This window comes from Zosterops lateralis, assembly GCF_965231275.1.
Source record: "Zosterops lateralis genome assembly, chromosome: 1".
Lineage (NCBI taxonomy): Eukaryota > Metazoa > Chordata > Aves > Passeriformes > Zosteropidae > Zosterops > Zosterops lateralis.
The window spans coordinates 32,170,268-32,185,704 of record NC_139762.1 but is presented as its reverse complement, the minus strand read 5'-3'; the positions used below and the strand labels follow the sequence as shown (position 1 = coordinate 32,185,704).

The window sequence follows — 15,437 nt, the reverse complement described above, 5'->3', positions numbered from 1 at the left end:
ACATCTTGATCCAAACGCTGAGGGCAAGATTTTTTATCCACACCTTACAACTTCATAGTCAATGTTGTAGTGGCCTAAGAAGGATATTCAAGTATTTCAGTATGTATTTTCATGGACCTCTTTGGAGGCTGTTAGGCAACTTCTATGTGGCTAAATACTGCCAAATGTGAATCAAAAGTTTATTCTAATTACTTCCAGTTAATAAGTTGCACTATTAACAATCCTAGTTTACTTACTGATCTGTGTGCAAATTAATTTGAAATTAATGGTCACTTAATACTCTCCTTGGCTCTGCCAGAAAAGTTGACTAACCTCTTAAGGGACAAAAGATAATTAAATTTCTGATATGAAAATAAAGTATTACAAAATGGATGTTAAAAAACTCACATTGTAGCTATTAATCTAAAGCCTTTTTACTATCCTGAACTGTAAACCTCCACCAAGTTTGCTTCTCATAACTAGTCTATCCCCTTTGAAGTGTTGACAGAAATTTCAGTAGGATTCAGAAAATTTTGGTAGCAGTGGCTACTTAGAATTCTTAAGAGCACATCAAACTTTGTGGAATAAAACTGTAAGAAGTACAGCAGTCTGTCATGTCTCTTTATGAAAAGGAGAGGGAGACCTAAAGGTGAAAATCATCCAACTTTTAACAGAATACAGTGAAACTGAGTTCATTACAAACCAGGCAAAAAGTGGGGCATAATTACATTAAGCTTATAGAATCACAGAATCACAGAATCACAGAATGTGTAGGTTGGAAGAGACCTTCAAGATCATTGAGTCCAACCCAGCCTTAACACCTCAACTAGGTCACAGTATCAAGTGCCACATCCAGTTTCCTTTTAAACACATCCAGGGATGGTGACTCCACCACCTCCCCGGGCAGACTATTCCAATATTTAATCACTCTTTCTGTGAAAAACTTCTTCCTAATATCCAACCTATATTTCCCCTGACGAAGCTTAAGACTGTGTCCTCTAATATCATAAAATGGCTTGGGTTGGAAGGGACCTTAAAGATCATTTAGTTCCAACCACCCTGTCATGAGCAGGACACCTTTCACCAGACCAGGTTGCTCAATGTCCTGTTTTTGAGATTTATGTATTTTTGCTAGGAACTGCCAATGAAGGTCCTTGTGTTTGTAGAGCTAGATATAAATCTAGATGTCATTCATGTGATTTTTGGGTTGAATTTTCAGTTACTCCTTTTAAGAAATCTCCATTTTTTGTGTTTTTTAGGGTTCTTGCTTTGCAGAGCAAACAGAAATTGAACAACTTTTTCTCCAATTTAGGGGAATTTTATACAATACACTGTAGTCAGCTTCTCACTACTTTGTCTACCAAAGTTCTGTTGTTTGCTGTGAGGATTTTACTTGTTAATACTTTAAAATTAAATCACATGTATGTCTGATTTCTGCAGAAATGCTTGATATTTCAGTAAAAATCAGTATTGAAAAAAAAGGATAATTTCTGTATTTTGGTCTCAATCTTTCCCTGAAAACCTCAACAGTTTCATTGGAATATTTTGGTGTTAATTTGAGGAGAAGAAAAAACCCCAACACTTATTTTTCCCATTAGCTCTTAACCAAACAAATAAAGGAGAACGCAACGTATCTACATTTCAAGGTTTTACTCCTTCAACCGTTTTAATTTGAGTGCCATTAACTGCTCATTTGGCAAGGAGGAGGGAAAGGTTTCATGTTTGCATTTCTCCTCAAGGTAAAAAAATTATTAGTTTTGTGGGAGGAGTAAATCAAAAGGTGCTGGACAATTTCACCAGTGATTTTCCATATAAAGCCCTAGATGAAGGACCACACCTTAGTACAATAGTGCTCCAACTTAATTTTCAAGTTTCATGTAATACTTCTAAGAAGCTAATTTTATTTTTTTTTGTCCCAAATACTTTTGTTGGAGAAGTATGTTTTTCTTTCAGGATCTGTAAGCTTGGCAGGACCCATTTGACACTGGAATGCTGAAGCAGCTGAATGCCAGCTTGATTTTTTTCTTAAGCTTGTGGGCAGTTTTCCACTGAAAGTGTTGGCAGCATCATTTTGTAGAAAAAAAACCCCACGTATTTGTAAGAACGCAAATGTAAAAACAAGACTTCCTGTTTGTGTAGAAGTGCAGAATAGTGCTATAAAATTAAATTAAAATGTTCTGTTTGCAATTACTGGTGAAGGATCACTAATGAAAATCATTGTTGCAGGCACTTTTGAAAATAGATTGCCAGGGATTAGTGGCACGTCTTACCCAGGACACCATAATCTTGACTTCAGCTGTCAAGCTTGGCAAAAACTGGCGGGAGCTGGCAGAGAAGCTGGCCCGACTGACAAAGCAGCAAATAGAGGCTTACGAAGGGCCCCACCAAGGGAAAAATGGAGCTGTAGCTCTGGAGGTAAGGGTCTGGTGTAACACTGCATACACATTTCCTCCTCTGCACAAGCACAGCCAGGGGACCTTCCTTCTTCCTTGTTTTGCAGGCTTCTTACCTTTTGCACTTTCCTGTGAAGGTCTCAGTCCCTGTCTTGAGCTTCAGGGTTAGGTTCAATCCTTTTTTATTGTCCTGTCCACTTGTTAACCTTACTCACACCTCTGCTGTAATTTCAGACATGGTGACAAATACCAGCTGGTCCTTGCAGGAGCCACTTCTAATCATGTTCTGTACAGCTTTTGCTATTTCCACAAAAGGAAGCTGACTTCTGTCATTAATACTTTTCTATGCAGTGTAACTGTTTCCATTTACTTTAAGTAGTATGAGAAGAGGTTGGAAGCCCTGACACCAATTTTACTTCTGATGTATGAATGTGGCAAATCTATGCTTTAAGTTTATAGTTTGTGAGGTAGATCATGGTAATTTTTTATTTCCTTTGTAAAGCATATTTTTTATACATAAGTTTGAGGTCTGTATAAAAGTGAATTTATCCTCTCAGCTGTATGTGTGCATACACATCTAAGGAGCAATTTAGGTGCCTAATGAGATCTCTAGTGCCATTCAAGGTGACCAGAGAGACTCATGGCATCCATGCAATGTCAGATATGCTACACGGCTTGGGATGGGGATGGACCCTTGTCCACCCTGCTGAGCTGAGTGTCAACCTCTGCCCCGGCATACCTTTGCCTGGGCAACCAGCGTAATTCCTGTCCTTCTCTCATCTAACACCAAAGTATGCATTCCATTCTTTCCCACAGAGTTATCTGCCAATGACTTCTAGGTTCCAGACTGGTTTTTACTCTGAAAATTCCTTTTTTATGATCATTGCGGAATGATCTTTCTGACTTGAGAGCTTACATTCAGGCTTGACTCTCCCTCTGGCTATGCCATCATCTCCTGATTACTGCAAGTAATATACATGATCCAGACTGCATTCCCTCTTTCCCATCTCATAGTGCCAAAGGAATTGCTATTTCCCATTCACAGGTTCACAATTACTCCGGATAATTTTTTCTTATTTTTTTATTTCCCTGTAGCTGATTCTTCTCATTCCCTCCCAGACATATTCTCCTTTTGACTGTCTGAATCCATTGAATCTGTCATCTAATTTTTATCTTCTTGGGGATAACTATCAAGATATTTCTGCTCTAATCCTGAACTACTACCTCTTTTTCCTTTTGAATGTCCTGCCCTCCCTCCCCCCCCAGTCAATATTTGATCAAAATTCTATGTGTTTACTCTTGTGCTTCTGCACTTTTCAACAAAATTTTCTCCATGATTGTTGTTTGCAATCACTGCCTCCTTCTCAGATCCAGTTTTTATCTTTGAGCTATTTTGTGTATTTTTTTCTGTTCTGGGTACTTAAGTCTTCCTCCTATTTTTTCTCATAAAATTATCAACCATTCCAATCCCATGTCTACTCTCTTGTTTTTTTCTTTTCTACTGTTAGGCAGTGGCTTGTCTGATTTCCTACGCTTTTGTTCTAGTTACTATGTTTTCTGTGTTTGGCTAACAAACCCCCAGCTTTCTACAAAAGGAATTATTGACACGAGCAACATACAACTCTGCTGGTCTCCATGTAATTTGGGAATGTTTCCCCTTTGCTAATAGACAGCAGTAATAAAACAATCTTATAACTGTTTTTTCCAGCATCATACTTATTTATTTTTATATATTAAGAAAATTTATATGTAAACATTTCCTTTGCTTTAAATGGGTTTTGATTTTCCATGAAGCCTATCTTCTACCTCATACACCCTACTCATTTGTTTTCAAGAGTTTTTTGCATCATTTTTATGGCAAACTATCCAGAAAATTCTCTGCCTTTCAGTGACAGTCTGCTGACAAAACACAGTGCAGTCAAATTCATCATAATTAAAACTCCGTAATACAGTACACTACTTTTTCAGAGAACATTCAAGAAGCAAAGATCAGATTTTTTTTTTTATTTCTGTGTCATTTCTCAAGGATTATATTGGGCCTATGGAGGATTTATTGGTTTTGGGTGATCTTTTTAATTGTGCTTGCCCACATGAGTGTGAGTTCACTAGTTTAACATGATGAGTATGTAGATTATTGCTGAATTAATTATGCATCAATGGTGACCAGTTTGCAAACTTTTGATCCCTACATTCTCCTTTTTCTTCTTTCTTTCTTTTCTTTTGTCTTAGATTAAAAAACAAACAAACAAACAAAAAAACAAACCCAGTTGTGATAGATTAGAGGAAACCAAGGTTTGTATTAAGGCTATTTCAGCCAATTGTCTTATTAAAATGTCAGACTGACCTTCAGCAAAAGTCAAAGCATAACATCTTTTCATATTCATTGTCTTTTCACTTTTTAGTGAAGACAGAAGACTGTACCCTCATTCTTTGATATCCCAGTCTAACAGGAATGTAAGAAAAGGAAGAAAGAGACCCAGAAAAAGCATAGTCAGTAACAGAATTTTAGGAGATACCAGCTTCTCTTGTAGGAAATACCAGCTTCTCTAGTTGGCTACTTTGACTATCAAGCTAAAAATAGGAATACAGAACCTTTCTGATCCCAGCATAGATACAACAGTGGTGACCTGCTTCAGTTCATTAAAATATGTTATAATACCTTATATTGACAATAGTACATTAAAAATTATTTTCAATTTAGCCTCTCTAAAAAAAACCCCAAAAATTCATCAATCTCCTTCTTCCCACCTACCACCAATGTACTTTTCTCCTTCTGTAACCTCATGGTTGTGACTTAAGATAGACTTGCTTAAATGAAAAAGTAGGCACCATTCATTTGGGTAAATGATGATACCTTTCTCTCTTGTAGACCTAAAATAAGAAAATTCATTGAAAGCATAGGTACTTTTTTATTACCTAAAGTCAAGGTAGAAACTAGACTAATCAGATAATGAGACAGTAAGTTTAGATTAGACTAGACTAGTCTAATCAGACTGTGGGGCTGTAAGTTCAATGGTTTTTTTTCCATTTGGGTATGGTAGCAGGAGTTGAGGGAAATGTTTACAGAAACATTTACAGAAACAGAATCAGTCTTGGGTAAGCTGGAAGATCTTAGCCCAAAAATATGGAGAAAAGTTCAGAACTATGAGCAAAGAAATTCTCCTCCTGCTCAGTTCCTCTAGGGATCAAGTAAATAAAGCCTAAATCAAGAAATTAAAGCTTTATGTTGTGCAGTGTTTATAAATTAATAAGATAATAATGGAGAAATAACCAATTTCCTTCAGAATTGTCCTTGACAACCATAAAATAGAAACCGTTTACTTTTGATAAAAGAGGAAATGATGCTAAAAATTCTCAACTTCTTGATCACTTTTATGTGCATATATATGAATGTCCAGTCATCAGTCCATATACATTTATTACTATGCATAAGTATGTTCATGTTAAAACAGTGAATGATAACCTTTTACGAGAGTCATGGGTTTCTTTGTGAATTCCTGCATCATCCCTGCAACTGTTAACTCAACTGCTGTTTGCAAAACCTTTATTGCCAATGAGGAAAGGGAAACCAGAATTTTGATTGCCCAAGTAACATTTGGAAAAGCAGTAGCTGGAAAAATAATTATTTTGTTTGTTAACTGAGCAAATTTAGTCAGGACTTTGAAGGAGAAAAGTCCAGCTTGGTATCTGAATCATGCTGCTATAACTTAATTAATGTTGTTATACCAATGACAAATTACACCTACTAAGGATCTGCTCCATTTGTTTGGCATAAACCAAATAAACTGTAGTTTGAAAAACAAAAAAGCATTGGTAACCTATCTTTTAATTTCCTTTGTTTCTTGCAGAAAAAAAAAATATTTTCTGATTAAAAAAAATAAAAGCTTTTCACTTGCCTGTTTTATAGTGTTTTGGTTCTTTCTTTGTAGTGTTTTGGTTCTTTCTCCCTTTTTTAAAAAAAAGTATTTTACAGATAAACCATGTTAGAATGATAGAATCATTAAGGTTGTAAAAGACCTCTAAGATCAGCTAGTCAGATTATTTAGAGCAACCATTACGCCAGCACTGCCAAGTCCACCACTAAGCCTCGTCCCTAAGTACCTGTCTCTTAAATACCTCCAGGGATGGTGACTCAACCACTTCCCTGAGCAGCCTGTTCAAATGTTCCTGACCTACCTTTCAGTGAAGAATTTTTTCCTAATATCCAATCTAAATTAATTAAGGGACTTCATTCTGCTGGCTTTCCTTGTTTTCCAGCTCAGTGGAATGGATGCCCAGAGAGCAGCTGGGCGGGGTATTTAAGCCAGAGGCAAGGAAGGCATTAACTACCCAACCTTTCTCTCATCCTTTGTCACGAAGTTGCCCCCTGTATCCAATAAAGGCTGGAGATTTTCCTTAGCCTTCCTGGTGATGCTGACGCCTTTCTGAAAGCAATTTTTTTTGTCTTTTACAGCAGTAGACAGATTAAGTTTCTGCTGCTGTTGCCAGAAAACTTTTCCGAAAGGTAGAAAGCATGCTTAAAATTTCCAGGCTGAGGAGAGGGACAGAAGGATGTTGATTAATGGGGCAGTAACCATCAAGACCACAATCAAATAGGGAAACTCCTGTGGGTGTATGCGTTGCAAAAGATGAAAAGTATTTTCCTTCCAGTCTTGTTCTTTGAATTATAGTTTCAGACAAGGATATATTTTGACTTGGTGATCATCATCTGAATGAAGAATTTATCTATTATTTACCTCTCTGAGAATTTTAGTTTCATGGAAATAATGTAAATAAGATTACTGGAGTTTTTATATCAACATCCCTCCTTTTTTAAACCATTTCAGCGTGCCTAGTGATTAAACACTTATTTTGTCTTTTCCATGACTTTTCAACTATTTAGCTATATTTTTCTCAATAATTAAATTTCTGACACTAAATCTTTTTTTTTTTTTCCCTTTATTTTCAGATGATGTGGAAACCTGCATATGATTTTCTCTACACTTGGGCTGCCCATTATGGAGATGGTTACAGGGATGTCTTACAAGACCTGCAATTAGCCTTGGATAAAATGAAAACCCCAGTAACAAAAGAGTGGCGAGAGATAACTGGAGCTCTGATTCTTGTGAATTGCATGGAGGTGTTAAGAGCAAGTGCCTTCTCCACAGTGGAGCAAGAGTAGATGGCCACAATATGTTTTTGGAAAATCTGTTAGGAAATATACCCCTGTGTAGAGTTTATTTGTGTACATTTATGTTTCAGAGATATTTGTAGAGCACGACAGAACAAAGGGGTTTTTTTAACTGAGTTGATGCTGGGTCTAGCCCTACAGTTCTCAAATACAGATTGCCAGAGAGTGCTAGTGGCTTCTAAGTAAATAAGAAAAGAATGGGGAATTAAATTAATGAGGTTAGCAAAAATGGCTTATATTCTATGGGGTATTTTCCAAATGGAGCTATTTCTGATTGCACTGACTTCTAGGCAGAGATCAGTTTTAAAAACAGAACTATTCATGGATGAGTTCAGCATGTGGAGCCTAGGTTTACATTGTTTTCAGTGAAGTATTAAAATCTAAATATTTAATACATTTAATATTTGGTGCTCAGACCCCTCAACTCTAATTCAGTGGGTGCAGGTTAGCCTACAAAAAACCCCTTAAGATTCTTTCATCCTCATCTGGGACAAAACTAATCTAATTGTGTCACAATACAGGAATTCAACTGTTCCTGGAAAAATAGGTGTGTTCTGCACACGCTCAGAAAATAGGTGTGTGCTGTGCTTTTCCAAAACAGCTTCGGGTGTCTATTTTAAAGACTGAAAGAGAGACAGAAGATAAAATCTCAAAAGTGTTTGGTTTTGACTTATTTGTTGATGTAACTATACAGGGTTTTGTCTCTTTTCGTTTTTTTTTTAGTTTATATTTCTGCAATTTTTTACTACATTCTGCTGAATGGAAATTCCAGAAAATTCCAGGAGCCTTCTTTATTTACACTGTCCATCTCTCTGATCTTTTGTGTAGTCCTTCTCTGTTGCTTTTAAATAAGTACATAGGGAAAGACTTTGTAGGTAGAAGGGCTAGAAACAATTCATACCTGCATCTGTTGATTGTTTTCTTCTACCTCACTGGATATGGGAGATGCCTATTATTTTCTCAAAAAAACTTAACAGTGGGGTGCTTTTTAAATTAATTTAATTATGGAGCAATTAATTGTAATTAGTCATATGTTCTAAAAAGAGCCCTGCTTAGATGCCATCAGTAAAGATTTTTCAATTATTGAGTACCTTATTATAAATACAGAAAATAAAGGCTGAATAATAGTTACAGGCTGACCAAATTTTTAACATAATTTTTTTAACGTATTAAACATATTTTAATTTAAGTGGCAGACTAAAAAGCTAAATCCATTTTGAGCTCCTTTGATAAACATTCATTCAGAAACATCAGCAAATACTCATGACAACCAGTTGAAAAGAAAATTGGCATTCTGCCATCACTTGTGGTTGAGAAGACAAAGCCAAATTCTTTCAGGAGTACCGAAACAGCATTTTAGACCAGAAACTGCGCTTCTTCTGTTGCCTTAGCTCATTTCTACTAAGGGAGGTTTTGTGATTCTAAGATAAAACTACATTTAGACATATTTTTTATTCCCCTCTCCTTTCTTCTAACCTTTTTCTTTTCTACTTTCATTAAGTTTTCTCAAAGTACCCATAGCTCAGGAAGGAGGCTGAGGAAGGAGTACTTGCCCAAGTAATAGGTAAATTCATTCACCAGAAGGTCCTCTAGCATCAGGGCCTTGACTGAATTTGCATTCGTGCAAGTTATCTGGCTTCAGAGGACTTGCCCTTGATTTGCAAGACAATGAGGAATTCAGCCCACAGAGCATTCCCTCCTATTGCTGATCAAGAAAAGGTGGGGAAAAAGGAGTCAGATTATCAAAGTTCCCTGTTGTTTCAGGTGTCAGCACCGATTTTATACCTTTTCCCGCACAGTTTTAAGAAGAGCTGCAGAGAAAATACAGATTTCTCTTGTGATCTACATTTCAGTGCAGAGCCAGCTAGTCCTTCTGCAGGTAATGAAGCCCCTCAAAAAGTGAGAGAATAGGTTGTCCTACTCTTTTGCACTGCTAGGTAAGGAAAAGGTGAAAAATACATTAGTAGGCATCTTTAAAGGTAAAAAGACATATTTTATATTAAAATATAAAATATTAAAAACTACTACAAACTCCCTGAGAATTTTTTTTTTAGGTTTCCCAGACTGTTTCTGCTTTCACCTTAGATCCTGCTCATAGCAGACTGTGAAACCTGAGTAGGATTTTGTAGTGGTGCAAGAGGCCACATACCAGATCGACTTAACACCTCAAGGAAATACATTTTTTGCTTCGTCAGAGCTGAAATACCACAGATCACAAAGCAAATCTTTCAGCTTTACTTGGTTGTCTTACTATCTGCTTTTCATGCATCCCAGCAGGTCATGCTCCCTTGCTTAAAGCCCTGTTAAGTCAAATTTTAAAATGTTTTCTTTCATTTTTTTTTCTCTCTTTTATTAACCTGGCTGCAATATCTAAACAACTCAGCTTCATCCGTTTCTGAAGATGAGTTTCTGCTTCCATCCTTTTTTGCACGTCTTAATTTTTTTAGTAAGTGTGTGTTTACTTTCTTTTTCAAAAGAACATGTAATAATTTCTTTGTTCAGTCCTGTATTTTTCTGTTATGAATACTAGTCAAAAGGGTGGAAAAAGCTACCAGAAGCACCAATTCCTAATGGCACAAGTCTACTGAATATCAAATATAAAAGATAAGCTGCCCAAAGTCTTTGAAGCTGAAGGAAACGCCTTCCTGGGAAGGTAGTCATGGCCTCAGGAAGAGAAAGTCCCAGGGATCAGAGGCTGTTGCCTGTAACTCTCATAGCCAGGCCCTTTCTTTGCTCAGAAAATATTTTCTGTCTTGAACGAGAGTTGAATTTGGCCCAGCAAATTTAGCAAATATTGACTCAGTGAGTCAGTGTACTCCTTAGCTTGCAGAATTATGCAACCGGTCCTCCAAGTATATTTCTTTAAAAGGAAATTTATATCTGCCTCTAGTTGTGCTGTATTCCAGGGCCTTTGCTGGTTCTGATTCCTAATTGCACTCCCGTTTTTGCTTTAAGCTTCTGGTCATATGAATGCAATGTGCACTCGTGCAATATTCTGTTTACTTTAGCAGCCCACACTGGATATATTTTTTAAAAAAGGTATTAAAACCCCATATTTTATTTAGTGGTCTAGTATTCAAAACCACAAAATGCCAGCTCAGAGTGAAAGCAGCTGCACTCAACAGCAACACACAGCTTGGAGCACATGGCTTAGGTAAACATGCTCTGTTCTTGACCTTTTCTCTTTTCCTCCCACCCTGTCAAGAGAGAACAGTTTTCCCATGAGCCTGCATACATACATTCTTGGGTTTCTTCAAAATTAGATGAGATTAATAACTCCTTGGGACGAGGCAAGGAAAAATACCAGCCGCTGGTCTTTGCCTTAAATGACCCTCTGTTTCCAGGTTTCCTAATTTTTTTTGTGAAGAAAACAGCTGTGTCAGACAGTTCCAATTCCCTTTGAAGTTGTAAGCAGAAAAACCTCTCACTTACCTCCATCCTGCTATCCTCTAACTAGGTGTTTCTTAAGCAAATGAGCAAATAAAATTTGTGAGTGCATCTGTTGCTTTACGATTCCACCTTCCCATGGAATCTGGAATCGTGGCTGAGTCAGCGCCTGAGTGGGGCAGCCAACTTCCACAGTGGGCAGTGGCAAGGAAAACCTGTCACTCATGCTAAGAATGCTATTTTTTCAGTGAAGTTGGAAGCCATTCATCTTGAAGTGCAGAGGCTTCATGCCATTTAATGACACAGTGCAGTGATATATTTTTGAATTAATAACAGTCAGGATTGGAGAGAAAAGGCAGATTATCTCCCCCTGGAAGTTCCAGCCCTCCAGCTAGGTTTGGGGAAGGGTTCAGTTTCTTAGGTTTCACTTGCTTTTTTTGGAAAGCAGAGGTTTAGGGAAGGAAAAGGAAGTTTCTTTTAAAATGTAAGTAAAGGGCTACCCCAAGCCAGGCTCCAGGCAGCAGACTGGTGCCGAGACCAAGCTACATGTTATGGCGTGTTCTTTGTGGAATTGTCTATGGATGAAAATGGGAGGAGGCACCAGCCATCTTTCTTCCTACTGAGAACAGAAAAATGTGGAAAAACAGGCAAGTGTTTATTAGGGGTTTTTTTTCATGAAAAAGGCTGTTTTTCACAAATTCTTTCTGTAAACCTAAGCTGTTGGGAAAACAAACACTAGGCAGTTCCAAAGGAGTAACTCATTTTTTTTTGTGTTGAGCTGAATCTAAAGAGCTACTCCTGAAGTATCTCTGGGCTCAGTAAGTGATCCAGCTGACAATGACCCACTAAATAAGAAAGGCAACTGTGTAGAACTGCAGATGACAATGCTGTATTCTCATCTAAATCCAAGGATCCTGCTTTTTCATCATCTAGCAGCTTGTTCAGCTATGGACAGCTGTACCAAATAGGAATATAAAGCTATGCGGTTTTGTTGTGTTTGTGTGATAATACGAAAATTTCCTGGGAAAAGACGGGAATAAAATACAGAACAAAAGGCTGTATTTCCCGCCATGCCCAGGAACAGAATGCAGCAAATTATATTCTTCACATTAGTGTGAGACACCAGCCGTTAAATTCTCTGGCAAGGCCCTAGAACAATTGTAGATATGTAAAGAAAATGTTAGTCTAGTTTGAGTGATAACCATTGTTCTTGATAGTTTTGTTGCCAATAAATATCTACAGATGCTATGGGATATTCAAATAATTTGTGATTATTCTTAGTACAAAAAGTGCCATTTTCTATTTCTTGCCAATGTATATATATATGTATATAATCTATTTTTTTAGCTTACAGTATATATTTTTAAACAAAATAAACAAAATTATATTGTCCACTGGAATCCCTTGTGAATTTTATTTTGGTTTTGTAAGACTAAGAAGAGCAGGGGAAGAGGCCAGGAGGTGAAAGATAATGGTTCTGTAAATACCAGGAAATGAGCAATGTCTTTATACACATTTCTCTTCATTTTTAAATCCTGTGTGTTAAAAAGATGAATGCATGCTCCTTTTACTATGTTCATAAACAAAAGTAATTTGCTGATATTGCTTCCAGAAACAGAATGATCTCACTCTGGAGAAAAGGCCAGTCTATGGACATTGTAGTGGAAACCAGGCCTTCTCATGAGAATATACTCTTATTTTTTTTTCTCTTTTTTTGTTGGAGAATCTTGAATGTAAGTTCAGAAAGACAAAACCTGATTTGAAAAGGACATTCAAAACTAATGCAAGCTTCTGAACCTTCCATAGAAAGAAATAATAGTGCTGATTCGTTTTTTAATTCAATTTTTATATCAGTTTTTTCAAATCATATTCTTATGATCCTTTCAGTATAAGTTGGACAAGGAACACAGCTTACATCTTAAATCCCAAATTTATGGTTAGGATTTAAATTTAAGACTATGTATCAGGAGTTACTGTATGAACTGAAAGGTCAATTTACATATCCATTCTAAATCTCAGGTTTTAAAATGTAAATTAAGTGGCCTGGCAGGAATAGGGATGGCAGCACAATAGTCCCAGGAGGGCAGACAAAGATAAAGTGCATTCAGCTCCACTCCACAACTTCAGAGCCTTAACCATTATGTTTGTGTTAAATTCAGTACAAGATCTAAAATACAGCCTTGTCAAATACAATACCCCGGGAACAATGGGAATCCGGAATGACAAGGGGGAAGTGAATATGCAATGACTGCTCAGTCTTTCTCATAAGAATGAAGTTATCAGGCAATGGGTTTAAAAATAAGCAAAAGCACCCTTTCATACAGTGAGGAATTGGGGAATGTGTTGTTATGGGATATTGCTGAAGACAAAATCGTACATGGATGCAAAAGAAAATCAGTCAAATTTTGAGAGAAAAAAAGCGCCTAGTGGATGTGGTGGTTTGTCTACAGCCACCAGCTACATATAACACAGAACTGGATACTGAAAATGCAGCAGGGAGAAATACTATCCTCCACTTATCCTGTTTCTCACCATTTCCTCTGGAGACTCTGCATCTGGAGTGGGCAGATGCCTGCTCTCACCCAGCCCTTCCTGCACTCTCATAACCATGAAACCACATGGGCCTTCCATATCCCAGCAGGCTCCTCTCCAGCACCTGCCTCCCTTCTGCCCCAGTGCAGGCAACAGTTCCTCAATTTATTTAGCAACAACCATGGCCCTTTTCCAGCTCTGTGGCCTTGAGTCCAAGAGCAGCTGGACTGAGCTGTGATCCTCTGATGTGCTGCCTCTGGCAATGGGGTCATTGATAGCGGAGTACAGCTCTCAGCTTTAGGCAGGGAGACATCAGCCTCCTCAGGGCTGGCCCTGCTCTGTGGACTTTCTTTTTCTCTCAGGATCCAACAAAGCCTTATTTTATCCACCTGAGGGAAAAATCATGAAGTGGAGAAAGGATCAGTTGGAGAAAGGAGTATCAGATTTTGAACAAAATTTTAGACAAGAAAGCTCATTTCTTAGTTTTACTCACAAGCAGGAAAAGTTATTATTAGGGTCTGAAATGATTTCATATAATGCCACCCTCTGTTCTTCATACAAAAGGCTCTATTGCTATTAATAAAGGAATTTAAAAATACCAAACAGCCAATGGATGATTTAATAATTCTGCTTATAAAACTAATTGTGTGTAACTGAAAAGCTCTCCCTGGGGTCCCTTTTGCATGAGGGTTAAATAGAATTATCAAATCTAAAAGAATGAAAAAGATAAAAAACTCCCAAAGCCCCGAAGCCCCAGGAAGAAGGACATTTTGCTGGGACATTTTGCTGAATAAATTATAGACCTCAGTCATTAGTACCAGGGCATTATCTCACAGAAACAGAAATTTGAATTGGTTCCATATGCCTGCAAGCTTCTTTAAAGGTTTTAGGTCAGAAGCTTCATTTCCATACACACAAACAAGTCTTTTCACCTGGGCACCTCCAGCCAGGAGGATGACTTCAGTGGCAAGCCATTTACCCTTCATGTCAGGGTATCAAACACAACAAACTACTGTAGAAAAACTAAAGGGACCTTATCCTTTCCTCAATTTTTATTTGCCTATAAAAGTCTTATATTGCTCCATGAAGCAAAAGTGATGGTGTGGCTGAGATGAGGAGAATGAGAGTGATCAGTGCAGATCCATGTGGAGGCTGTCCGGTACAATTTCCCACCACAAGTCTTGGTTGGAAGTGTTCACCTCAGTCCCACAGAGGCGCAGACCTCTTTGCAACCCATGCTACAATCCTGCCTTCCCAGCCTTTCTCATCCCCTCAAACCCTCTTGCCCTTCTCCCCAGAGGTGTCCTCTCAGCCTAGCTGGCAGTCATTCATCATAGACTCCCACTCCACCTCACCCCTCAGCTGCTCTCCCTCAGCTGCTCTGGGTCCTAGGAAATCAGATACTCATTTCTTCTGACTTCCAGTCCTCGGTACTTTCTCCAAAGCTTCTCCTAAGCTGGACAACCACTCCCAACAGCCTATAGCTCCCTAGACTTTCTGCTACCTGTAACACGCCTCTGTGAGCTTCTCTCCAGCTCTTGCCTGCCCCATGCCCACCCATCTCAGCCCTGCAGGTCTTTGCAAGACCTGTGTTACCTGTTGCTCAATCCCTGGCCACTCGATGCCATGCTCTCCCACTAGCACCACAGTGGCTGAGCACAGCCCTTTGTTGGGCTCTGTGCTCAGGAATAGACTTCAGGATCCAGCCCCTGATGAGACTAAAAACAACTGCTGCCGCAGCCAAAAAATCTACCCACAGATGACTTTGAAGGCAGGAGAGCTGAATATATCCAGACAAAAATCAAAAGAAAACACAGAAATGTGGTAGTTGTGCCCTTTAATGGAGAGAAACCAAAGATAAAATATGAATGTTGACCCTAGGCTACAGACAATTTCTCATAGTATTCTGGTTTCTTGCTATTTTATAGATTTTTAAGGAATTAAGCAAAGATATTTAGGAGAAACACAGTAGTTAA

At 38.0% G+C, this 15,437-nt stretch overlaps 1 protein-coding gene across 1 annotated transcript in view; it reads left to right on the top strand.

Annotated features, from left to right (window-relative positions):
• The window catches only part of MACC1 (MET transcriptional regulator MACC1), a 33,872-nt gene extending 24,432 nt beyond the window's left edge, over nt 1-9,440 (top strand). The window contains exons 4-5 of the mRNA XM_083860122.1: nt 2,206-2,394; nt 7,321-9,440. Of these exons, the coding sequence (XP_083716248.1) occupies nt 2,206-2,394; nt 7,321-7,533 (402 nt within the window). The 3' untranslated portion in view covers nt 7,534-9,440. The remainder of the gene's footprint in view (nt 1-2,205; nt 2,395-7,320) is intronic.
• Nucleotides 9,441-15,437: the final 5,997 nt, after the last annotated feature.